This window comes from Sarcophilus harrisii, chromosome 3, assembly GCF_902635505.1.
Source record: "Sarcophilus harrisii chromosome 3, mSarHar1.11, whole genome shotgun sequence".
NCBI lineage: Eukaryota > Metazoa > Chordata > Mammalia > Dasyuromorphia > Dasyuridae > Sarcophilus > Sarcophilus harrisii.
In genome coordinates, this window is record NC_045428.1 from 15742844 (window position 1) to 15770334 (window position 27491).

General features: G+C 38.1%; 1 protein-coding gene across 2 annotated transcripts in view; it reads right to left on the reverse strand.

Annotated features, from left to right (window-relative positions):
* Window positions 1–1599: 1599 nt before the first annotated feature.
* The window catches only part of VEPH1 (ventricular zone expressed PH domain containing 1), a 205951-nt gene continuing 180059 nt past the window's right edge, over window positions 1600–27491 (reverse strand). For both annotated transcript variants that reach the window (XM_031957564.1, XM_003766195.2), the window contains exons 12-14: window positions 26044–26161; window positions 10248–10384; window positions 1600–6624 (exon numbers count right to left, since the gene is read on the reverse strand). In XM_031957564.1, the coding sequence (XP_031813424.1) occupies window positions 6388–6624; window positions 10248–10384; window positions 26044–26161 (492 nt within the window). In that variant the 3' untranslated portion in view covers window positions 1600–6387. The remainder of the gene's footprint in view (window positions 6625–10247; window positions 10385–26043; window positions 26162–27491) is intronic.

Here is a 27491-nt window from a genome sequence, read left to right on the forward strand (position 1 = left end):
ATCTCCCCTGAGTCTGCCCCTTCCAGAGGCTTGAAACTCAAAACAAGCTGGCTGTGCTTCCATCTCATTAGTGATCGAAGAAAACAAAGTCAAGACTGTTTTCAAAATGGTCTGCTCACTGGATCTGGGGCCCTTTGGCTGTTCTCCTCAACACACACACAATATTCTTTAAAACAGAACAAGAGCAGAGACAAAATCTCCTTCACTCTCTGCTTTCTTGAAGTAAAGGTTCCAAACTTGAGAAGAACAGGGAATAAAGAAGGGAAAGGAATATGATAAAATGGAAAGAATTGACAGTTGGAGGTTCAAAACTCGTCTCTACTACTTATCATTTTTTGTATTTTGGTGCCTCAGTTTCTTTCTTTGTAAAAATGTGTTTTGTATCTTAAGGAGCCCTTTGGCAGTCTGTTGAAGCCTACGGACCCCTTCTTAGAATAATGTTCTTCATTGAATAAAATAAAATACATGTTTACAAAGGAAACCAATTGTGTTGAAAATCAATCACCAAAATACTTTATAAAAAACTAATCATGGTCCCCATGTCAAGAACATCAGGCTTAGAGGGGCCTGAAATCCCTACAACTGTGATCCTTTGAGGGGAAGGATTCTTCAACCTTCCCTTCTGAGCCTGGTTTGGGGAAAGGACAAATAAGTCCACTGAGGAAGGACACAAATTCTCACGTAAAGAATGGGCCACAATTGGGCCCTTGTTATCCACATATATATGCATGTGCAGATACACTCTTTATATAAACAAGAGGCGGGTGACAAGAAAAGTCTGAGGGCCACAAATTCAGGACCACGGCAGAGACACTGCTGCAGCTGGTGGTGCATGAGCTTCAGGTGGAAGTGCCCCAGTGCCTCCCAAGACCATTTCTAGGGTTGCCTCATTTTAAAATTCCCATATATGGCCCTGTACATGTCTCTGCACAGGACAATCCACCTTTGTTCTTTGAGGTGGATATTCTCCATGGATATGGACATAAACATAGAACATAATCTATATTCTGATTTCATCAAGTCTATTTATGAAGGCACTTCAAATTTCAAAAGCCTTACATATTTTTGCATCGTACTTTATTTTTTTCCAATGTTTCAGTAAAAATTTCCAAAGTGAACCAAAAATATAGATGTATAATCTATGTCTAGATCTAGACTGTGGATGCATATAGCTCCATGAAATATGCATATAAATATTACTTTTTTAAAAATTGGTTTTAAATTAGTTTATTAAGCACAATAAAAACAACCAAAAAACTTATTATATTTACTCAACAACAACTCTTACCCAAGCAAAACAAGCTACTTTAACTAATCTTTTTTATTCAAGTTTTTCACCCACTCCATCCCACCCCACATTACTCCTCTGGATGACCTTCTAAAGAAATTTTTATTTAACACCTCCCTCCTTTTGTAAAAGGAAGTTAAGTGACACATGGATATATTGCCAATGTCAGGAAGTTGTGAGTTCAAATCCTGTCTCGGTCACTTAGAGGTGGTAAGTTGACCTCAGTGTGCCTTAGTTTCCCCAATCTGCAAAAATAATAGCACCTGCACTCTGGATTGTTTTGAGGATCAAATGAGATAATATATGTAAAGTGCTTTGCAAACCTTAAGCCTCTCTCTCTGTCTCTATCTCTGTTTCTGTCTCTCTTTTCCTCTTTCCCTCCTTCCTATATATACACACACAAATATTTTTTGCTAAGTTATGAATTCATTTAAACCCTTAGTTTTCAGTGGAACTCAAATGATTTTGTTGGTTAAAGGGCAGTAAAATTTTGTTTTTGTTCTAAGCATTATAAAGTTCAAGAGGCAGTTTCCTAACAGAAAGAAACTACATTAATGAGTACAATATGTCCTGGGTAGCATTTTATGGAAAAATGCTCAAGAAAAGTAAAATTTCATAGAAATTGTGTTTCCCAAATTTTGTTTACTTTTTGTTTTTATACCCAATATGTGGAAATTGGAAGCAAAATCTCATTTAGCTCAATCCCCTGGGGTATTTATGGATGGGACAAATTCCTGGGGCTCTGGCTTTATTCCTAACTAGAATCCTAGAGTTTCTGTTCCCCCAAAGCTACTGCCATTCACCCTTCATGGCACCAAAATTCTGAAACTACTCAATACTTTGGCTTAAGCTATTGCAGGTGCCTGTTAAAGGTGCACATGCTGTAAGGTATTATCACCTATAGCCCAGTAGAGAGAATCACTTTGCAGATCCTTGAATGAATGGGACCAAGGAAATAAACTTTAATTGAGGGAGGAAAGAGGGGCGGGAAAAATCTGGCCAAAAGGCTAATCTCAGGTGGGAAGCCATTGTGGGGGGGGAAGGCTAATAGAACTGGACCTCCTGAGCTTGGGGAACTCACATAAAGTAACACAGCAAGGAAAAGGAGAAAGGAAGAGCACAAAAGACACATTTTGTCCAGGTCTAAAGTCATTCTGTAACAAGGTCTACTCAGTGCAACAAAGACTCGGGCAGACTTTTCTTGGAATACCATTTTCCACTGGTGATGATGGGAATATCATCCATAATTTGACTCGTCTCATTCACACCTTTTAGGAAGGGCCAAATCTGGACATTTTTGTCAATATCTTTCCATCAGGAAAGGTCTAGTCCTGGGGAAAAGTTTGAATAATTGTATGATTTCCCATTTGTTTGTTTCTTTTTAGAAGGATTAGGAAAAGCTCAGTAAGAAAGGGAAACAGATTTTAGAAAGGCACTTGTGCTCCTTACTAGGAAAGGGAGGCTGTGTAATCTATGCAGGGGTTTAAGGTGAGGATAAGAACTGATGGTGGTGGTCTCAGTTTGGTTGCATGATTCTGCCCATAGAAAGAATAATCATGGAGAAGTGAGAAGACTGGAGACCCTTCAAGGGGTACTGTGAGCCACATGGATGGTGAAAGTCTGGAAGAGGGGCTTGTCTCTTTAGAATAGAAGTCATTATACTTTTTGGCCCAGTGGTGAAGCCTAGGGACTCCAAATCAATATTTTATAAAGTATAAAATAAAATTCACAAAATTAAAAAGAAAGCAATCATACTAAAACCCAGCTGCCTGAATATTTACCAAAAATCCCACAAGACAATTTAGAACCCCAGGCTATTTTTTTCTTTAAGAAGGAATCCTCACATTTACGGAGATACTGGACATTTGAAACAAGTGAATAGGTCTCTGGGTAAGGGGAAGCTCACCAAAGGAGAGTGAATTTGACCATTTATGGGTTTTAGCATAATGCCTTTGCCTTTATTGACTGCTGGGAACAATGAAGTCTGTCCTTTCATTGACATTATGGTACCCTGTGTTCTTGAAAAGGAGCTGGAATTTTTTTTCTTTGTGATGGCTCCAATTCTTTCATTCCTAGGGGAGGAAGGGGTTGGAGTTAAAAGAGCAATTTAGTGAGAGGTTTCCAAAGCTGACCTTGATCTCCGAGAGCTGGGTGCAATGATAATGAGTTACTGGTTACACTGCGGGGTCTTGCACACAGAAAATCACTTTAATTAATGCAGAAATCTAGTGTTCCCCATGTATCTTCCTTTTTGTCTTCATCTGTGGAACCTGCTATTGTGTTCTCATCTAGGGAAAGCCTGCATTGGACATAATTATACTCGAAGATTTTCTCATGGTAAGAATAATCAAGTGGGACAATATGTACGCAGATAAAGAATTGTAAAATAATTTGGAAGTAGAGCACTGCTTTCAATCATTCTTGCCTTCGAAAAGCTTACATTCTATTGGGGCAAGGACACAGTCGGTACACACAGATAAGGGAATACAAGATAAATGATGGAGGAGGATCAGGAAGGACTTCATGGATCTGACATTTGAATCTAGCTTTGAAGGGATTTGGGGCTCAGGTCTCACTTACATAAAGCAAGTTGCCCCAGGCTTTCTGTGGAAAACAACATCAAAATGAGAATAAAAATGAGAACCATTTGAATCTCTGTTCTAACTTAATTCAAAACATTTTGTTTTAAGGTTCAGAAATGTTTACAAAAGCAGTCTCTGCCCAGATCAGGATCAAGAATGGCAACCCTCCTCTTGGGATGCGGACCGATCTCAAGTTGAGCCTGGCCAGCCACAGCAGTAGGAATTCCAGTAAAAAATACCACAGGGGAGCTGATTATTTGGAGATCCATAGTTAGATTCTGCAGTCTGGGGAGCCAGCGGATGCTTGGAAATGCTGTCTACCAGAGTGAAACCAGAACTCTCACTCACTTAGACTTTGCCCGTGTATTCCCCACTAGATCTGGTTTAAAGGCAAGGAGATTAGTGTGGGCCCCAAATGTCAGGTGATGAAATCACAGATCCTTGGTAACAAGTCACAGAAAGAATCCATTCTCTCATGTTCTCAATCAACAAAAACTATTGTCTTCTTTCTGTGTGATTTAATGTTTCAATTTCCCTCTCTCTGTCTCTGTTTCTCTGTCTCTGTCTCTCTATTTCTCTCTCCCTCTCTCTGTGTCTCTGTCTCTCTCCCTATAAATCAGTAAACTGTTAGGATTTCATTGCTGTTTTCCTGCCTTGTCAAGGCATTCTGTTGGCACTGGAATTATAAATAATGCATGCAATGTCACTTAACACTATCTTAATATTTATTATGATCCTAGTTTTAATAATCAGTTCCAACATCTAGGAACGATTAGGATGGCTTGGTTAATTTTCATAGATTTCCAAATAAAACCTCAAAGGTCTTTGTACTTTTCGGGGAAGAATTCTTTAAAATATCTAAACAGCAAATTATTTTTGGCTCAGATTTCTATAGTTTTATGGGTGAAAGAAGATGAAGGCAAGAGAGTAAAGGATTCCTCCGAATTGGACATTTTTAATGAGATAGTATCTCTAAAGAGAACTGGGGCCATTAATGTTACTGTGGGTATACTTTCTCGTACTCTCTCTGCCTTGTACATGCCAGGGGACAATCAGTCAACAAGCAGGGATTAAGTACTTCCTTAAATTTCAGGCACTGGAGATATAAAGAAAAACAAAAACAGTCCTTGCTCTAGAGTAGTTCACATTCTATTAGAGGAGATGACATGATAAAAAATAGTGCACACAAGGTAAATGGAAGGCACTATTATAGGTAAAGAACTAGATGACAAAGATGAAGAAGATGGGGTTTGACCTCAATCTGAATCTGGAAGATTCAGGAGGGAGAAATGAGGAGGTGAACAATTCCAGGCTTGGGGAACAATAACTGGAAATGAATGAAGTCAAATGATGAAATATCCCATGCAAGGAACTGTGAGAAGGCCAGTCAGTGTATCACTGAGTATGTGGAGGGGAACTGAGTAGTGGAGGGGACTTAAAAAATCTAAACAGAGGATTTTGTATTTGTTTCTGATTGAAATTAGGAGTCACTGAATCGAATGGGCTGGAATGGTCTGGCTTTGTTGAATCCATTTGCTGCTTCTGCAAGAAAAGAGATTCAATCCTATAAAGCATTACCTGTATCATATAAACTTAAAGTAATTGGAGAAAAATCTCTGAATGATGAATGTTTAATTATATAACTGGTTTAGGGTGATGACTGGTTAATACTGCATTAGCCACATTGGTGCAAAGGGAGAAAAGAACATCAATAAGTTCAGAAATAACATTTTAAGCAGTAGCTTTTGCTCTAGTGTCCACTAATTCTGTTACTCCATTTCTTGAATGATTGATGATTAGAAGGTGGCCTTTATAAGTTCTTTTCTGTGGTAGGGAAGCTATAAATCAGAGTTAATTAAATAAAGGAAATTATATTCCAATGGGAGGGGACTACCTTATAGATAGTAAATATAAACCATATAGACTAACGAGTAAGTAAATACAAAATAATTTCTGTATACTCAGAGGAGTATACTTGATAACTGGAGAGTTCAGAAAAGACCTTCTCCTAGGAGGTGATGTTTAAGCTAAGCACAAAGGGCAGAAAGGATTCCAACTGCGACATACTTAAAAAATAAGTATGTTCATGTTTCATACTCCCCTTGCCCCCATCACTATATACCCTAAATTTATTGAGGGTTCTTATCATCCTCAGTGCATAGAACAGCACCTTGCACATTGTAGATGTTCAATACATATTTGCTGAATTGAATTCATGATAATTAACTGTAATCCACTTTAGGTGTATTTTTTAAAGAATTCAGTGTTGTCCAAAAAGTCCTTGGATCACTGATCACGGCCATTTCCTGCCCCACACCAAACAAGAGTTTATTTCAAACCCCCCTTTTCTCTGTGGCCATCTCCAGCCTTGGTCAAAGATCCCAGCCTCTCCACCCGAGGACCTGCTTCTTAGAAACGACAGACCCTCCGAGAGTTAGGAGTGAGCCTCCAGGATGGGCGAGTCTGTCCCTGCCCGGTTTGACAGAAGCCTCGCTGAGCTGTCTCCGGCAGTGCTGGCTACAGATAGGTGGTGGCTTCTGTGCTTTCCCTTTCCTTGGCCTGAGCCACCGCCACGTTAATGCACTGAAGCCACTCTTCAGCATTTTTCTCATCTTTGGCCTTGAAGACGTAAGTCTTATTATCAGTAAAAATTTCAAAGGCCCGGGGGAGACTCCTGTCCCGGCGCTTCTTGGCCACAATCTTGACGCTCTGGACTTTGCTCAGTTCGATGGGGCAGTCGTCCGAATCATCTTTCTGAAATACATAGGATGGGAGGAAGGAGGGAGGATGTTAGGCAATTGCCAAGGTAAAGAGAGAAGTCAGGTGTGAGTGAATTTCTGAGAAGGGTCAGAGAGGCTGGCGCTTCCCTTTCCCTGTGGACGTCATAATTAAGGGCATCTGGTCACAGCTCTCCTGCTACAAGGACTCTCAGAGATTACCTAGTCCAGTCCACTCATTGTAGAGAGGAAAAATCTGAAATCCAGAGAATTTCATCAGGATTCATATCTAGGCCCTCTAAGTCCAAAGCCATTTCTCTCGACACCCCGTAACTCCCATCACAGTGTCCTATCAGGGTAAGGTATAACCCGGGGCAGGCAATATGGATATATAGATATCCATATTGGTACTCCAAAAGCTACGTTTCCTACCAATAAAATAAACAGCCTTTTGACGATTATTATGGTGTTATTGAGAGGAAAGCTTTTACATCAGCCCCCTGATTCTTGGGTCTTAAACTTTTTATAATAATAAGGCAGGAATAGGGTAGGAAAGTATAAAGCTAGAAAATAAGGGACTTTGAGGAACAGAGGGAAAGAAAAGTCTACTTCTATCAAATTCTATATGACATTAGTAGAAAAAAAGATCAGACTTGTGATGTTGGCCGAGGAGATGCCCTTTATCTGTGTAGACGGGGCTCTTCTCTACAGCTTAGTCTTGGAGAGTTATCTAAAGGCACAGACATCAAGTGACTTGTCCAAGATCACACAGCCAATGGGTGTCAAAGGCAGGATTTGAGCCCAGGTTGTTCTCTATCTACTATACTATACTTGCTCTAATATTTTATATTGATTGTCAAATGTCATCACTACAACAACACAATAAAATCTCATCATTTCAGATTTTATAACTTAAGGATGTGTCATAAACCACATGCAGCAAGGCTAAAGTTTTCTTTTGTATCATATAGAAGAAAGGGATGTTATGGAAAATATTCATATAAACAGGGAGAATTCTTCAGAAGAAACTAAGAACTTTAGTGCCATCTATTTCAATCTAAACAATGTATACACAGTATCAACAAGTTTCTTCCGATCTGTTTATTAAAGAATCCCATTAAGTATCTCTACTAAGCAATGGTTTATTAATGTTCCAGCTTCATTATGCATTTAAAAGCAACAAAACTCCATTTCTTTGAAAATACTCTCTGATTTGATTTTTTTTTTTGGCGAATATAGAAAGAAACTGAAAGAGAAAGGAGAAGGAAAAAGAGACAGCATTAAGAGATGCTCTAAATTCTTTAGTTTTTAAAGAAAAGGTTAATCAGAATCACTGAATCACGTGGTTGAGCAACTATTCAGTTTGGCATCTTGGTCCCCAGTTTCAGCTTTCTTTCAGACCTGAACATTCTTCCCCATCACAAGCGAGGGTCTTTTATATTGCTAATAAAGGAAGAGTGGGTCTGCTGATTGTTAGATTAGCGGGCCCCTTGAGAGTAGAAGTATTTTGCTGTGGTCCTTATGTAACCCAATATCATTTTCTAAAATATCAGCCATATGTTCTATTAGATTATTGCAATGTCAAACCATTATTTTATGATAAGGCTTGAAATTAATTAGCCAATTGTAAAATATGATCCATAAAATAGCAATGGAAGATTTTTTTAAAAGGATTTTCCTAGACTTTGTTAGAGATAAATCTAGGAAAATCCTAGACTTTGTTAGAGATTAGGAAGATAACTTTTATGAATTGAATTTCTTTTTCTTATGGGCTATAAAGAATTACAACCTCATGAGTGATTCCTTCAAGGATTTCAGTGGCCATTTTTACTTTTTAAAAACAAAATTTAACTGATTCCTTTGGTTTTTATATCACAGCCATTTCTTTTTTTCTTTTTTTTCTTTTGCTGAGGCAATGAGGGTTAAATGACTTGCCCAGGGTCACAAAGCCAGGAGGTGTTAAGTGTCTGAGTCAGATTTGAACTCAGGTCCTCCTGACTTCAGGGCTGGGGCTCTATCCATTGCATCATCTAGCTGCCCCATCACAGTCATTTCTGAACACACTGATGCTCTGTTGTCTCATTCCCCCATCCCATCCCCTCATGTTTGGGTCCCTGGTAACAAAAGGGGAAAAAAAAAGCCACAATTAAGCAAAACCAACCAGTAACCACAACTGATGACAAATGCCCCATTCTGCACCTATAATACCTGCTGTTCCAAGGAAAGGAAGGAGGTGAATTTCCCTTTCTTTTTTCCAACCCAATGATTAGTCTTTGTGGGTGCTTATCATTGAATTTCATTTTGGTGTCCTGATAGCCATTTGATTAAAAATAATTTTTGACTAATATCTTTTATTTTTATATTTTCTCAACTAGGTCTGTAGTGTTTTCCTTCCCTTTCTTTGTTCCAAGACAGCTCATTTCTCAAAGAATCAAAAAAACAGCCAACCCGACAGCATGTCCATGGCCCCTGCCTTGGCAAAAAAGGAGGGATGTGTGTTTTCTCATATTTTTTTTCCTGGGACTAAGTTTGGTATTATAATTATAAGGTGCTGAGAGTTTTTATTGCTATTATTATTGTGCTGTCCCTTTACATTGCTGCAGCATATTGTATTCTTGGTTTTGCTTACTTTTCTCTGCATCAATTCACACAAATCTGGTTTGGAGGTCACCAGAGGGCATCACGGTGCATAGAACACCAGGCTTTGATTTAGGAAAAGCTGAGTTCATTTGATCTCATACATTCACTAGCTGGTGACTGTGGGCAAGTCCCTTAACTAATGGCTGTCTCATTTTCTTCATCAGTAATACTCCCACAATTGTTGTGAGGATCAAATGAGAAATTATTTGTAAAGTCCTTAGCATCTTAATAAATGCTTCTTTCTTTCCTTCCGTGTTTTTCTGGATAATTCATATTTATCAGATGACCATTTTAGAAGCCTTTTAAAAATGTTTCAATGACTAGATATGTTCCTTTAAAAAAGGGATTACATTAAAGTTTCTAAGATAGCTCTAGGGACCAAATCAAGTTGCCATCAAAGCTTCTCTTTAAAGGGACCTTTAGACCCTAAGAACAGGGAATCAAACATAATAGCAAGTTTCTAAGAAGGATGAAAGTTGAAAAGTTCAGATCAAGTCACACAGATAACTCCTTTACTTTAAAAGACTGACATTGCTATGGTGTATTAATTCAAGCTATTCAAGTACAGAATTTGTGATTTTTTCATATATGAGCTACTTTAGGTAGATGCTATTATTTCCTCCATTTTATAGTTGAGGAAACTGAGGCAAATTAATTGGTCACAAAGTGATGAATTTTTCTTAGTCATATAGTCCATCCACTAAGGTGAAGAGGAACTGGGGGGTATCAACTTCTCAAAAAATTATTACTCCTCAAGATATACAAATTATAAAGATAGATTATAGGAGCACTTGACATACCATAGGAGCTTAAGTAATGCTATTGACTTAATCAGAACAGAAGGAAGTCAGTCTACTACCCCACCAACATCCTAGAGAGGCACATTGATTAAAAGAACATTCAATAGGAAAGAGAAAAGCAACAATTTTGATCCCGCTCCAGACAAAATGTCTTGCCAGCCAATGGTATTAAGAGTGTCAGTCCAAGAGTACAGAAATAATGAAAGATTTAGAAACTTACAGACTTTCCTTTCCTAAACAGCAGTTGATTACCGGCCAGGGTAAAGTAACGGGTTTTCCACCTCTTAATGAACTTCCATCTAACTTGTTTCTCTTTCAGTTTTCCTTCTATGAGAGGCTGGCCATCTTGATTTACAACTGGAAAAGGTGGAAACAAAAAAGATTATCAAGATGTTCACTTCCCTTTATTTATTTTGGCAGGAAATCAAATGTCTTAGCAATGTTCAGTGAACCTGAAACTCAAAATAACAAAAACAAAAACAGATTTAGAGAGTTGCTCTGTAAATTATGAAATCAATTAAATTTCTCCCCCAAACTCAACAATTTGGACATGATTATAAGCAAGCATTGAAAACCCTTCATTGACATGGCTGTTTTATGGTTCTAAAATAGTACTGGACATCAGAGGAGTTATGAGTTTAAAGTTCAAGGCCCAGAGAGGCAGCTAATTAATACTGACTTAGAAAAAAAAGATCTAAAAGCTTCTGAAAACTATTCTATATATCTTAAATTCAAGTCTCTGACATTATGCCATTAGTAATTTATTTTAAAGAAGGTTGACCATGATTTGTGACCTAGTCACAGTTTAGGAATGAAATTCTTTTTTTGTTTGTTTTGTTTTGTTTTCCTTTTTTCTCCCTCTTTCATTTTATATATTTATTTTTTTAAATAATAGCTTTTTATTTTCAAAAAATACACAAAGATAGTTTTCATCATTCACCCTAGCAAAACCTTGTGTTCCAACTTTTTCTTCCTTCTTTGCCCTCACCTTCTCTCTTAGACAGCAAGTAATCCAATATAGGTTAAACATGTGCAATTCTTCTGTACATATTTCCACAATTACCATGCTCCACAAGAAAAATCAGATCAAAGGGGGGAAAAATGAGAAAGAAAAAGCAAGCAAACAACAACAAAAAGGAGAAAATATCATGTTGTGATCCACCAAATGAAACTCTAAATGGTCAATAATTCAGAACATTTTAAGCAATCATGAAAACAGTTTCACAAAGTACATGCTGCCCCCCCCCTCCACATTCCCCCTAAAGCTATATAATGAAGCTGCTGAAGCAAATCCATACAATTGTCATTGAATTTTCCACATATATAATTGTAGCGTATTTCTGAGTGGTCCTAAAAGGAGTAAGGAAATTGGTTACTTAAATGGAGAAAACAATTGAAATCCTTTGCTTAATGTTGAAATGCTTTATCTATATAATATTGTCCCCTCCACATGCACACACACATGTAAACACATGACGTATACAAAAAATTGCTCCTCCTTAGGGAGGTGTGGATTATTGCCAACTTTTACCTTGTGATGATAGGTCAAATTTATTCCACAGCAATAAATATTGACAAGAGGATCTGAATCTAATCCTTCCTGAATGTGTGTCCAGCCCTCTCTCCGCTGGATCACGTGCTCTCCCTAATGTAAAAGTGACCTATGTTAAAAATGAAGTGTTGGCAAGCTTTTCAGAGTTCACAAATTTAATTATAGTTCAGGCTAAAGCATATGGGGCTTCTTTTTCACTTAAACACACCAGGAGTATTATGTGTTATCTTCCTCCTCCCACACCAGGATTATAATAGAGGCTCACTCTATATGAAGATACTATCTCATGTTCAACTTTTATAATTTTCAACAAATGCACTGTTTTTGATTTTTGGACCAATTGTTTGGAATTTTTAGGCTAAATGAAAACCTAATGGCAAAAAACCATCTAAAATAGACTGAATTTAAATACTTAGAAACCTTAATCTTTACTTCTTGCCCCCCATCCCCTTTTTAAAAAGCTAAAAAAGGTGGCAGATTTCCACAAACCAATCTTCTTTCCAAAGTGAATACCCATTAGCAGTCCTGTTGCCGGGGTTACAGACTCAAAGATAGATCTAATTTACCTGTCATTCTTTCTACTGGCATTTCTCAGGGCACAAAAACCCTTGGAGAAACCAAATCCCTCCCTTTGGCAGCCAAAGAAACAAGAAGTCATTGTATTAGTCACTTCTTGTGCAAGTTTCAGATTTTATTGGAGGGCGGGATTTCTTAGGAGAAGAAGGAATGTCCTCTGAGTTGGTGAGATAAATAGCATGTGACGTTTAAGAGATTCAAAGCTTTATTCTAGGACTGTTTGTTCATTTAATCTTGAGTCTAATACTTCATTGCTCCACAGTTTGAGGGGATAATGGCATGTGGTGGGAAGAGAAGGACAAATGCAAAATATAGACCTTTTCATGAATTTGAGCCTCTTCAAAACAAGTAAAATAGACACTCTGGGGATGGGGAAGGTTGAGGGATTTGCCCCTGGGACACAACTAGTGAGTTCTTGAGGTAGGTTTTGAGGCTGGCTCTTTTTGTCAGAGAAATTGTTCTTTGATCAGTTACTATTTATGTGATTGAGTTCAAGTCCTTCTGCGATTTCAGGTCCCTCAACTGTAAATTGGAGTTGTTGATTTTTATCATATCTAAGGTCCTGTAACTTTAAAAGCAAATCTAACTTTAAATCTAAATATAGCACCCTTTATTAAATTAGCACATGCTAATCTACATTTCTACTTCTGCCTGTGCAACAAAACAATAAGCTAGTATTATTACAACTAGTATTACTATTACTGTTAAATACTAAGTACCCTAGGAAATAATATTAAGGACTTATTATGTGTTGAGTTTGGTGGTGGACTCTAGGAATATAAATGGAAATGAAAAGAAAGACAAACCCTGCCTTCAAGAAGCTCACATTCTAACAGGGGATCAGAACATAAAAGGAAGATAAAAAAGTGGAGGGCATGGAGGAAGAAATAAGGTACATGGAGAAGTCCAGCGTTGGGAATGGTGTAAGGAGAGGAATTAGGAATTAGCATGGTTGGCCTTGGGCCAACCTCAAAATGGAGAGTTTAGGGAAATTCCCTGAATTGCAGGAGAAGATTGAAAGGGTAGAGGGATCTTCTTGGGTGAGAATGATGCTGAAATGGATAGGTTACAGGTATCTCAGACTTAACATATCCAAACTGGAGCTTGTGATCTTTTAGCCACGCATTTTCTGAACTTTCTATGGCTGTTGGGGTACCATCATCTTTCCACTTAATCCCTCGTTCAGTCAACAGGCAATTATTAAGTTCTTATTGTGTGTCAGTCACCAGTTTGTAAACTACTAATCACCCTCCCCCACACGTATGTACTCAGTGGCCAAATCTTTTATATTTCTACCTCTATAACATTTCTCATGTCACTACTTTACTCTTCGCTCCCATGCTCAGTACCCTGCCCCTAGTTAAGGTTCTCAGCATCTCTCATTTGGGCTATTGTAATAGACTTCGGATTGGCATCCCTGCTTTCAGTCTCTTTCTTCTCTAATTCATCCTCCACAGAACCACAAAAGTGACATGTCAGGACTGTGTCACTCCTTTACTCAATGAACTCCCCTAACTCCCTATTGCTTTTAGGAATGAATATATGTATGTTTGCATATATACACACACATATGGCATTCAAAGCTCTTTGCTCCCGATCTACTTTTCCAGCCTTGTTAAATATTATCTGCGTCCTCACTATTTCTCAATTTGGCCTCTTTGCTGTTCCTCACCCATAGCATTCCATCTCCTGTCACTATACCATTGCACAAGCTGTTCCTTCTTTCTGGATTGCCCTCTGCTCACTAGGGAGTATTTTTTTCTCAGTTGTATTTTATTGGTCCAATTACATGTAAAGATAGTTTTCAACATTTACTTTTGTAAGATTTTGAATTCTAATTTTTTCTCCCCCTCCTTTTCAAAATAGCAAGTAATCTGATGTAAGTTCTATATGTACAATCATTTAAAACATATTTCCATAACCAATAATCTGTTTACTTCACTTGCCTTGACTTAGTAACTTCAAATTTATATTGCATATACTCTTACATGTACTTGTTTTTTGGTTTTTTCCCCTTCTTTTAGATTTTAAACTTACTTTGATTTCACTAGGGAGTAGTAATCAAATCACAATACCCAAAACAAGGAAGGTGATAATCTCATTCTATACTTCATTAGACCATATTCTGGATATTATGTTCAGTCCTAGATACTACCCTTTGGGGAACACTTTGACAATCTGAGGTATATTTCAGAGACAAGGCTGGAAAACATAGCAAGTGACAAAGACAAAGCTGGATCAGTAGAAGGTCCTAGATAGATTTAGCTCAAAGAAGGAAAGACTTTTCTTGGGGTCAGGGTGGTGGTGGTGAAGCAAGCATGAGAGCTCTCTTCAAGAACCTGAAGATTTCTTAGGCAGAAGGGGGATTATATCTGCTGCTCTTAACCCTCCATAGGACAGAACTAAAAGCAACAAATAGGAGTTGCAGAGCCTGATATAGGCTCTAAATATTGGAGCTATCCAAAAGTGGAATTGCTTGCCCCATAAGAGAATGTCTTCTTTATCACTGGAGATCATTAAGTGAAGGCTGGATGACAGTAGTCATTTGGTGCATCTCCCGTTTCAAATCTAGTCCTTCTCTCACTCATTTTCTTTAAGCTCTTCCTTAAAGACATTCCCAAAGCTCAGGTCTGACCTTGTTCACACACCTCCACTTAATTAACTCCAGTGGCTCCATAGCATTTCCTGGTTCAGATATAAAATCCTCTCTTTGGCTTTCAAAGCTCTCCCCGGCCTGCTTCTTTTTATTTTTCTAGAGTCTTTAATCTTTATTACCTCCTTACTCTCCCCTCCCCTAAATATGCTCTTTGCTCCAGTGACATTAGTCTTCTTGCTGTTCCTTGAATAAGATTCTTTATCTCCCACCTCTAGGCATTTTCACTGGCTGCCTCCCATGCCCAGAATAATCTGTCTTCTTATTGCTACTTTCTAGTTCTTCTGCCTTCCTTCAAATATTGGCTAATGGCGGCCATCTACAAGAAGGCTTTTCAGATTCCTCTTAATTCTATTGCCTTTCCTCTCAGGCTACCAAGAGTGTGTGTGTGTGTGTGTGTGTGTGTGTGCACATATATACAAAACACACAATATATGTATATATTTATGTGTATGTGTGCATATTTATATCTATATATTGTTTGTTGATAGTTGTTTGCAGGTTGTTTCCCCCTTTAGACTGTAGGAAACATGGTCTTTAGAGATGGTACTTTCTTTTGCCTTCATATCTCCAGTGCTTTCTTAACACAGTTGGCTGGCACTCAGTGTGTAGTAAATAAATCCTAGTTGACTATGGGTATAGAATTCTTAGAATGCCTCAGGTCCTTCCAAACTCTGCTCAAATGCAGCCTCCACCATGAAGCTACTTCCAATTTCTTATTGGCTAATATCTCCCTGCCCTCTCTCATTATCATATATTCATTTGGATACACTCAGATGGATATAAGTGTTGTCTCCTAATAGAATGTAAACTTGTTGAGAGCAAGGACTATTCCATATATGCAATACCTTCACAATCCCTGACTTATTGATTGATTAATCTAGATCTGGCTGAGGAAGACTTGATAGATTTTCTTTCTTTATTCCTCCCTCCCCCTCTTCCTCTTTCTTTTTTCTTCCCTCCCCTTCTTCCTCTTTCTTTCTTTCTTTTTCTTCCTTCCTTTATTTCTTTTATAATTGGGGTTAAGTGACTTGCCCAGGGTCACACAGCCAAGAAATTTTAAGTGTTTGAGACCAGATTTGAATTCAGATTCTCCTGACTTCAGGGCTTATGCTCTATCCACAGCTAATTGGTTCAGTGATAGTTCTTTTATTTAACCATGAGGTAGGCTTTGACAGAAATACAAACCTTCCTGAAGAGGGGCAATTCTTGGAACCCATTTTATATTTATGTATATGCATGTGCTCATGCATGTGTGTATGTGTGCTTGTGGGTATATATGCATACACACGTTTGTGTATTTATTTATGTGTATCGTGTATGTACTTGTACATGTGTGTGTGTGTTGTTTTGAGGGTAAAGGCCATTCTTATTCTGTATCAATGTCTCCACCAAGTCACACAAAGCAACTTGCCTGAAGCCTCTGAATGAATTTTGGCAGAAAGTTTCTGCATCAAACAATCAATCACCTTTCCATTCAATAATGTTCCATCACAAGCTCTTGCAGATTCAGAATCCCATGAGCTTATGACCTCATGATGTATGTTCACTTCGATGTTTGGCAACCATCAAAGCAGCTTTAGGTGCTGAGATTTTCAATTCTAACCTGGAAACACATGCACGAATGTGGACCAGACACCTATTTCATTTGGAGGGATGCAATCACTAAGCTTTCGAGCATAGTTTTAATTTCTGAACTGCATCTTCATCCTTTTAATATAATGGGGTGCTTATTAACTTTATCATCCCAGACTTATTCCTAAAAGATATGCAAAATAACAACATTCTGGCTCTGAGGTCCTTAGACTCATTCTGAGGATTACATAGACAATTAGACGTAACAAATCTTTCCCCAGTGCAGACTAAAGTGTTTTATTCAAAGAATATGTGTCTCAGAGTCTCAAAGGAAGGCCAGATAGGATATGGCTCAAGGAAATGAGAGCGACATGATGTGGACAAATATCCAGTGTCCACAATCTCAGAGCACCATGATAAGAGGCCCGAGACAAGATAATAGAGACTTAACAAAAAGCGCCGGAGGATGAAGGTCTCCAGTGAATTTTCACCAGAGCCCAAACCTTATCTGCCATGAAATGAGAAACGAATAAAGAAAAAGATAATGAGAAAGAAGTCTGAGAGAGAATCAAGTCAGGAGAGAAATGCTAGCCTCTCTCCAGAGTAGTTGGAGGCTAGCCCCAGGACCAACTGTAGGGACCTCAACCCACTTGGTACAAGCAAGAACTTTGCGTCTGCAGGATCGATTTTAAAGAATTTGTAAAGAGCAAAAATGAGGCATGACTTGAAATGTTTTTCCAGGCTCTTTCTCATGTTTCCATTGCAATTAAGCTGTTCAGATGTGTGCAGTACATGGCTGTTCTTAAAATACGTCAATGACTGTGGCTTATTCCTATGGGAAAATAATCCCCTTGTGATGTCACGATCACTTGATTTACAAAGCAGGATCTAATTTTCTGTAAGGATTACTGTATTCATTTTAAAGAACAATATATAAGGTTGTACTAAGCAATGCTTCTATTATTTAATTTCTGCAATGAGGTCACCACTTTACATTTTATAGGTCTGACCTTTTACGTGAAAATTCTGGGAATCTCTAAATAAAACACACCTGATTACTAAGCATAGATTAATTTGCCAACTGATTGGCCAATTCTCTCAAAACACCCCAATTTTTCTAACTTCTTTCCACCCAATCTGGAATAAAGAATCCTATCTTCAAAATATCATTCATTACATTACATATTTAAATACTCCAAAGTACCAAAGAGAATACTTAGTGAGTAAGTTAGAACTCAATACAACAAGCATATTATTAATACCTATCAAAAGTCCAAAGTACCAAACAGAACATTTAGTGAACTAATTGGAACTCAATGCAACAAGCACCTTATTAAGACCTATTAATCCTTTCAAGTACCAAAGATAATATTTAGTGAATAAATTGGAACTTAATGCAAGAAGCATCTTATTAAATACCTACTTAAGGTACTTAATAAGGTACATCAAGGCACTAGGGTTACATACTAGGGTTGCAAAGATTTCATGGAGTTCTCAACATATAGAGCTTTCAGTACCTTAAAAATATACAGGTCTTTGAAAACCAACTAGTGTCTAGTTAGGTTCCTGCCATCTTGTATTTGTGCAGTTGATATTCTACATTCTACATAGCTATCCTTACAAAATCTGATCCTAAAGGAGATAAAAATAAAAGGATCTAGCCAAATTCTTCAGCTCATCGGGATCCTTTTTGATCCTGACCCTTTTGTTCTTTTTAACTTCATGTCACCTGAAAATGTGATAAACATGCCATCGTCCCTTTATCCAAAATCACTGATGAAGATGCTAAAAGGCACGAGGCAAAGATAGATTCCCAAGGCACTGCAATGTTTAACTTTCAGGTTGAGATTAGACCATTAATGACTTGTCTAGAGGTCTGACCATTTGGCCACTTTTGAACTCACTTAACCAAGCTACTATTGACTTTAACATTTCTACATCTTGTCCAAAAGAATAACATGAATAATAATGATATTTGCCAAATGCTTTGCTTAGCAAATATTTGGCTACCTAAACTATGTCTATAACATTCCCCTAATCTACTGATTGTGGCTTGCTTTGAATTGGAATTGGAATCACCTAACTCTTGGGTCACAAAGTGGGTTATGGGTGGATAGAGGACTGTCTTCAAAGTCCTAAAGTCTCAAGCCATGTGACCTTGGGCAAATCATTCAACCTCTTCTCTAAGCAACTCTGAAAGACTGACCTACAGTGGGAAAGAGCTTTTGCCCCAGGAGTTTCCCATGTGGGATATCACACATCTAGTCACAATCTGGTATCTTGGGTCATAAAGTAGGCTTACAATTTCCTAAGTGATTTCACCTTTCAATTCTTACACCTGTCTAGGGGTAATTGGACATTGATTTATTCACTTTGGCTCCATATTGTAAAGTCAGATGTTTCTTCCCTAAAATATACTGATGTATGATTTAGTGTGTTCTTCATGCAGAATACATTCAATATTTAAAACACATTTTATGAGTTCTTTTGTGGATAACCTCAGAATTGCTGTGCTGAAAGTCACGAGCCTGTCAGGAATTTTTCTTTTTCTTTTTCTTTTTTTTTTTTTCCTTTTTTAACCTTAAACCATGTGGCCCAATGTAGAAATATGCTAGGATTAGAAATTGATCCCTAAAGGAAAATGAAAATTAATCACAGAGAGCTTGGGTCACTGATCTTAGCTTGATTTTCATTAAGGCTCATAAGTTATTGGATGCCATGTTTATCATACTTATGATTTTTTTTTTTTTAGTACAATGAAATGTTAGTACTATCTTCACAAATCTTGTTTCTTTTCACAAAGTGTTGAAGCTACCCAAGTTATAATGAATATGTCCAGAAAACAAAGCTTTCCCTCATGAAAATCTGGTCCCTGAAAAAGCCAAATCATGCTTTTGTTAATGTTGGACTTTATGTCATAAAATGTTGTTTCTCCTGATTATTTTTTTAAAATTACAAACCTGTGGATTTTGAAATCAGAATCTGGAAAAACATCATCCATTTTGGTCATCTGTTTGCATTTCCTCACAATGTCCCCTAATACAGAGTGTTTCAAGAATCTCGATGTAGTTTTAAACTATTAAATCCCTCTTACTTTTGAACAAATCCAGTTGTTGCTCAACTTTCTATCAAAGGAAAATGGAATCCTAAGAGTAGATTAAAAGTCTGTAGCCTGGTGAATGGGGATACTGCTTCTTGACCGAATTGCTTCCTCATTATATAATCACTGATGGTCATTAGTAGCACAGTGGGTAGAACATGAAGCTTAGAATCTGAAAGATTCATCTTTATATGTTCAAGTCTGGCCTCAGATACTAGTTACTAGTTGTGTGACCCTTAATCCTGCTTGCCTCAGTTTTCTTTTCTGTAAAACGAGCTGGAGAAGCAAATGGCAAATCACTTCAGCATCCTTGTCAAAAAAATCCCAAATGGGATCACAAAGACTCAGACATGAATGAAATGGCTAAACAACATTGACAAATGTTCAGTGATATACTAATACACACTCTAATTTGAATGACTTTAAGTAAAAGAGGGCTAGATTTCATTGGGATATAAGGAAGAAAAACAATTTAAACTACCGAGTATTGAACATAAGACTTCCTTTTGAGCAGGTTATTCCTAGATATTTACATCCTTGTTTGGAGGCTTTGGTAGACTCTGCCCTTACCAATGTGAGGATTCCCTTCAATAAAGCAGATGGCAACCTACCCAGGTCTGCCCATTCGTTGTGAATCCTGGCCATATCTGGTGATTCAGCAATTCTCAACAATTGGATCCAGCCAAAAGGAGAATGATCTCCACTGGAGGTTTTCAAACAAAGACTGGCTAGTCTTTGGTAATAGCCATTCTTTATTAGCTATAGGTTAAATGGGAAAGTCAGAGGTCCTGTACAACTCTAAGATGCTGCCTGCAAAAACAGTCCCTTTGGGGCAGCTGGATGGCACAGTGGATAGAGCACCAGCTCTGAAGTCAGGAGGACCTGAGTTCAAATCTGCTCTCAGATACTTAACACTTCCTAGCTGTGTAATTCTGAGCAAGTCACTTAACTCCAATTGCCTCAGCAAAAAACAAAAACAAACAAACAAACAACAACAACAACAAAAACAGTCCTTTCCCCAAAGGATCTTCTATTCTACTAGAAAAACGGTCCATGAACACAGATTATAAATATAAAATACACACAAAGTTGATATCAGATAGTTTTTCAGCATGATTGTATATGAATGAGAGTACTAACTGGGGGAGGAAAGCAAGGAAGACTTCATATAGGAGGGACCTCTCAATTCTAGGATATTAGAACTCAGAATCCTAAAAGCCTCTTTCCCCAAAATCTTTTACATTATGATTTCCTAGAGACCAGGAACATAAATCCCACCCTGGTGAATCTCTGATATGACCATGAAGGCAATGAATGGAAGCCTAACCTTTCGCCTTCCAGATGTCTTAGGTGAGTGTGAGAACTACGTGACTTTAAGTAAAAGGAGTGCAACTATCTCTTCCATTTTCTGAAAGCAACTCACTGGACGGTTCCAACATGACTCAGCTGACTGACTAATGAATGCTCCAGGCAGGATGCGCCGCACGCTTCCACAAGGCAGGAGCCACAAACACAAGAGACTGGCCTTGTTCTGCAGAAATAATCTCAGTTGTGCCGAGTCCAGTTGGGTAATCTCTATGTCCTCATTCTTGTGGACTAACGGCATCAGTGATAAACACCACCAGCCCAGCCTATTCTCGGAGGGGTCTTTGTTTATTTTATGGCTATTCTCTCCGCACTCTATCTTAAAAAGTGAATAAAGGAAAATGAATCAGCATTTGGAAAGAATGAAAATAATTTCTACTGTAATCATTTCCCACATGTTAAACGAGGGAGGAATCTACTGTTATCCGGGCAGCAGAAATCACTGGGGAGAGGGAGTATATTTTGAGAAATTTTGATTTGTTTCTTTGTGACTTTCTGATATATTTTAGCTGGAGAGAGGAATTTCCTTTGGAATTTCCGATGTTATCTATTAAGGTAAGGTTCTGGTCTCTTCTATTTCAGTTTCCTCATCTATTTATCATGGTAGAGTCCTAACTTACTTTTCCTAGTGTTGCATTTCCTCTGTCTTTATCTCAGTTCAGTTGGGTAAAAATGAAAAATGACAGAAGTTTAGGAAAAAAATCTACATATTGAAGCTTTTTATAACATCTGGAGTTCAAAAATTCACAAAAGTTTCTTTTAAGGAAAATCAAGAGGTCAGTTGGTTCAACTTGTTTCCAAGAAAAGGACCCGAACTAATCAAAGAGACAAAGCATTTTTTATGCACTTTCAGTTGTTTAATTATACTCCCTGTAGTATCATAAAAACATAGCTCAAGAAAAGGCTTCTGAGGCTGCTAGCCCAGTCTTTTCCCATAACAGAGTAGGAAGCTGAGGAGGAAGCTCAGCCCTTCGAAGGTTAATGGATTGTCCAAGACCACATGAGTAATAAGTGGTGGAGGTAGGATTTGAACCTGGGTTTTCTGACTTTTGTAGGTGTCGTGCTATTAGGAAACAAGGAAAAGTTCTATATTAGCTCACAATCCTTCATTTGTCACTCTCCAGTTCCTTTATCCTGCGTCTCATATAAAAAGACTATTCCATTGCTCCATCGTGACATTAGCCACTTCCCCCAAGAAGAGAAGTAGTTTTGCATTCTCCAAGGCTATCGCAGCAGAGAACAAGGTCTAGCCCACCCATGGCCAGCCCTTCATTTCTCTTTGGTTTGCTCCTGTTTCTCTGTGCTTCTTTCTCTACCATAGTCCAACAAGCCTGGGACATCACTTTTCCAGCAGCTCCTCTTATTAGTAATAATAATTAGACTTATTATTAGTCCATACTTCTTAGGGCCTTGACTTTAAGGAAAGTGACCAATGCAATTATACTTCTAGACTTCTTTCTCTACCATTACTTTTACTACCATTACCTTTCTCTACCATTATCTCTTCTCTTATATGCTGTCAGTCACAAAGCACACATTTTAGCCATACCTGACTAATAGCTAGATAGTTCCCCAAGTGACCCCATTGCATTTTAAATTTAGAACTTAAAATGGAATGCGTATTGAGACAATATGTCTACTGAGTATCACAATCATGGGTCCATTTTCAATAAATTTACCCAATTGTGTAAAGTACCAAATACAAATAATTAATGCAAACTTGAGGACTGATAGCTGGAGATATAGGTTATTCATATGAAAGCAAGAAATTCAAACTCAGTGATATTTTGGGCATAAAACATTGGTTTTACTGTGTTTTTTCCACATCCTTGGTCTCTGTTGGCACTTTTAGCCTAAGTACATTCTCAGGTTATATTTAGCTCAAAGAGAAATAATGCAAATAGAAAAGGCTAGACCCATTCAATAGGGTCTGGGAGTGCTGGGTAACATAGTCAGAAAGAACGACTACATTAGGAACTTTTTGTGGGTTTAACTCATTCTCCAGATCTGTTCGAAGAATACCCTCAAACAACTATAGTTAAATATTCATGAAGCTAAAGACTTCATGTACTGTACTGGGTAAGCTCACTCTTGAGGGCCTTTCCCAAAGATAAGCACCTCACTTCCTTTCCGCTCTCCAATCAAGTTCCTTTTATGTCTTTTTCTTTTTTGGTTGAGGAAATAATGACTAATTAAAAAGTTTTGTAATGGAGGCAACTCTTTTCTTCAACTTCTTGTTCTTTTGAATTACTTTTACAACACTCTCCTTTTTCTTCCTCTCCTCCCCTCTACTTAATCTTAGGTCAATTTGGATTTCTTAATCAGCCAGCAATCTGTGCTTGACTAAAGGGCTCGGGTCCTTAATTGTTCCTTCATACAGTCAGCTCCCTTCTCTGTAGGGGAAAGCATTTGAACAGGCCCTTTTCTCTTAGCTCCATCTGGTGAAATAAACAAACTTTTCCAACTCAGCCTCAACATCTTGGCGAAGAACAATAGGAATCTGTCATAATGGATAATTTTGAAGATGCAAAAAAAAAATATTAGAACGAATGGGGTGAATGTAGGAATTGCCATTAATGGAATCCCTAAAGGTGCATATGGTAAAAAACATCTCTATGCTCTGCCCTTTTTGTGAGTCTAGGGTAATTTTGCACCACTCACTTTACCCACAATCACAGACTGGTAACAACAAGCTCAAGGATTCAGAAGTCTTTCAGAAGCCCAAGCGGGAATTTTTCTGTTTTCTTTTTTTCTTTTCTTTTTTTTTTTTTTTTTTTTTTTTTTTTTTTTTTTTTGAATTTTTCTGTTTTCAAGACGAATGAAAATTTGTTTTCTGAGGCAATTGGGGTTAAGTAACTTGCCTAGGATTAGTTAGGGAAGTGTTAAGTGTCTGAGGCCAGATTTGAACTCAGGTCCTCCTGACTTCAGGGCTGGTGACAAATGAAACTTTTGAGGCATAATATTATAGTTAAAGATTGTGGGTAAAAATAAAACCACAGACTTCCCCTGATACTAAGGTCAGGGGGGTGCATATAGAGAGGGGCAGGAGGAAGAGGTAAAAGAAGTTTGGGGATGAGGAATGGGTCAGTGAGGCTTATGACTGGGATGGGAGAAGAAGAGACAGTGGGGCTTTTTGGATGGGGACAGGCTATCAGCACAGAGATTACAATTGAATCCACTGGAGCTGAGAAGGCTACAAGGAAATATCTATGTTTTATACAGAGAAGAGAAGGCAGAGCCTTGTGGGATAAGCATGCTTAGTGAGCATGACTTAAATGCAGATTTGGCAAAGCAGATGGAGGAGTGAGCAGAAAGGTCGGGGGAGAACTTGGAGAAACATACAGCAAAGAGATTATCAGGAAGAAAAGGGGTGATGGACGATGCCAAAGGCCACAGAGAGCTCAGGAAGGATGAAGGTTGAGAAAAGGCTTTTGGATTTGGCAAACAAGCTCTCTGGTAACTCTGGGGATAGCAATTTTGGTTGAATGCTGAAGTTGTGTGACTTTAGAGAGTTAAGAAGAGTAAGAAGAAAGGAAATGGAGATTGTTGAGAATGTCCTGAGTAACACTAAAAAGGGCAGCTGGAGAGAGCCCCAAGCTTAGAGTCATGAAGACTCATCTTTATGCGTCCAAACCTGGCCTTGGACACTCACTAGCTGTGTGACTCTGGGCAAGTCACTTAACCCTGCTTGCTTCAATTTTTCACCTATAAAACTGAGCTGGAGAAGAAAGTGGCCAACCACTCTAGTATCTTAGCTAAGAAAATCCTTAATGGTCTCATGAAGAGTCAGACATCTGCAGTAAGACCAGGGATATCAGTTGATACATTTTTTTTACACACTTGAAACTCAATAAGTCTTACATATTTCTATTTCACACTTTATGATTTTTCTATAGTTATCAACCATTTCTTAACATTCTAAAAACTTTTCAAATAATTTTTTAAAAATCATAATTTTTCTACATATAACTTCCAGATGTCAAATTACTCTGCTTGGTCCTTAGAGAATTTCTTAAATTCTAGTCATACACACACACACACACACACACACACACACACACACACACACATTAATATATATGTCTATATTGCAGGGCTGGGTGTTGTAGATATCAACATTGGTGGAAAGAGTTTCACTAAAAGTTCCCTGTATGTATGAGATCACAGCTCTGCTCCCCCTCCAAATGAACTCAACCTAATTAAGATCATTTGCACTGAAATGAGAAATAGCTCATTAAAAATGATCAACAGTATCTTCTTGATGGGAAGTGGCAAATACTTTATTCAACAAATATTCTTCAAGGGGTTCTATATTACTATTCGCCTTTTACAGAGGAAGAAACTGAAGCAGATAGAGGTTATAAGTGACTTGTTACATAGCTACTAAGTATTTAAATCTGGATTTAAACGCAGATCTCCCTGACTGCAGGTCCTACCTCCATCCATTGTACCACCTGGCTGCCTCTGTGCTAATTGAGGGCTTGATAACAAAATGCAAACGAAGTAGTCTCTACTCTTATGGGTCTTAAATTCAATCGTGGGGAAAGAATTTGAAAATAGAAAAGTAAATATTACACATACACGGTTACATCTATATATATATATATATATATATACATATACAATGTATACAATGTAGTTTATATCAATACAATGTATGCATTGTTTTATATATATGCAGATATTTATGTCTATAAAGTAAGTACATATATAATATATATGTATATATAATATGATATCTATAAAGTAAGCACATATATATATATATATTGTATATATAGTGAATTAAAAGGAATTAGAAGAGAGGGTTGTAAGATAGGGTTTTTTCGTTTTCTTTGAACTGATCCATCCCTTCTTCCTTCCATTATTTTGTCCAGATTTCTCCACTCCATCTTCCAGGTGTCACTTGGGAGGATGAACTTCATTAATAAAACAGTCTCTTGTATTTCTATACTGCTCTAAAGTTTGTGGGGAATTGGGTGCACATTATCTCATTTGATTCTCATGACATCTCTGGAAGGTGGGTGCCATTATTGTCTCCTCCTTGTTATCAAAAACCTGGCCATATTCCTGCCTCTGCTTGTCAGCATCACTCATGGAACCTGCGCAGTGCCAGACAATGGAGAGCATCTGCGGGTTCTTGCAAAACTGCGCCCCACCACACACTGGCTTCGGGAGAGCCACAGGACCCTTACCTGTTGCCTTTTCTGGATTATTGCACATGAAGCACTGCCACGCGCCTGCTTCCTCACTGAAGCCAAACAAATCAAAGAACCTCACTTCCTCCAGATGTTGCTGCACCTGGTCCAGGTCCTAATTCAGCAAAGAAAAACACAAATAATAACAACTTCTCTGATTGCTGCATGCCATGGGACACTGGGAAACCGGAAAATGGATGCCTTCATTCATACAGTCACTTGGTAAATAGTTGCCGAGTGCCTACTATATCAAAGACTTTGATTGACACCCTGTGGTCAGCTCCAAATCACACAAATAAACACCAGGAGTGTCTGACTCCCAGACCGTATCCTGTGCTCTCAGAGTTCTCAGAGGCTGCGCCAATGGAACAGGACCCTGGTGAGATCTGCAATCACAGCTTTCTCAGGATTTCCAAGTGCTTGATAAACCACACCTCTCATGGTTGGCAAGCTTTGTTTCCCAACTTTAAGATGGAAGGAATACAAAGGCTTGGAGCAGTAATCTTAGTATTTTTGTTTAAAGCTGGGGCACAGCCAGGATCCGAATTCTGGAGCACCAATTTCCTATTTTTTCCTTCCTTTCACAGGTGTGTAGACTTAGTGTCTTTCTCTACACAGACCACAGCTCCAAAGTTCTCCAGCAATTTTGGAATTGTACTTATAGAGCTTTAGGAGGAGCAGAGATGTCAGTGTCAAACTCAAGTAGAAAGGGATCTCTGGGGTCCTGTGTTGATTTAGAAAACCACAAATGAACATTATCTATGTTGTATTGCGTGATATTTGTTTTGCTAAACTTTCCCCAGTTTCATTCTCATCTGACCAGGGCAAGCTCTGGAGTTTTGTACCTAGGAGGTTATGAGTTTGACTCCTCTGAGTTCAATCTCAATGTTCTTATAGAGGAGGAAACAGAAATTTAGAGAAGGTTAAATAGATTGTCCAAGATTACTCAGGTGATAAATAGTCCAGCAGGGACTTCTGACTTCTAATCTAATTCACCTCCTATTGTCTCTCTTTGCCTCATTCAACTAACCAAGAATCATTTTGACAAGAATACCAGAATTTGAAAGGAATTTCTGGAGATTTCTGAATATTGAAAACTTGCCAAGTCTTGAGTCAGGAAGACTCATCTTCCTGAGTTCAAATCTGCCTTAGACGTTTATTAACTTGAGCAAGTCACTTAGCTCTATCTGCTTTGGTTCCCTCTTCTGGAAAAGAAAAAGAAAAACTATTCTAATATTTTTGCTAAGAAAACTTTGAAAGGGGTCACAGATATTTGGACATAGCTAAAAGGACTGAACAACAACAGCAACTTTGCCAGCTTGCTTTCAGGAAGTGAGATTTCCAGGCCTCAGCTCAGTGGATGATAGTTGAACTTCAAGGTCCAAAGTTTGAGGACCAGATCCATGTGAAAACATACTAATGCTGGTAAGGACAAGGTATGATGC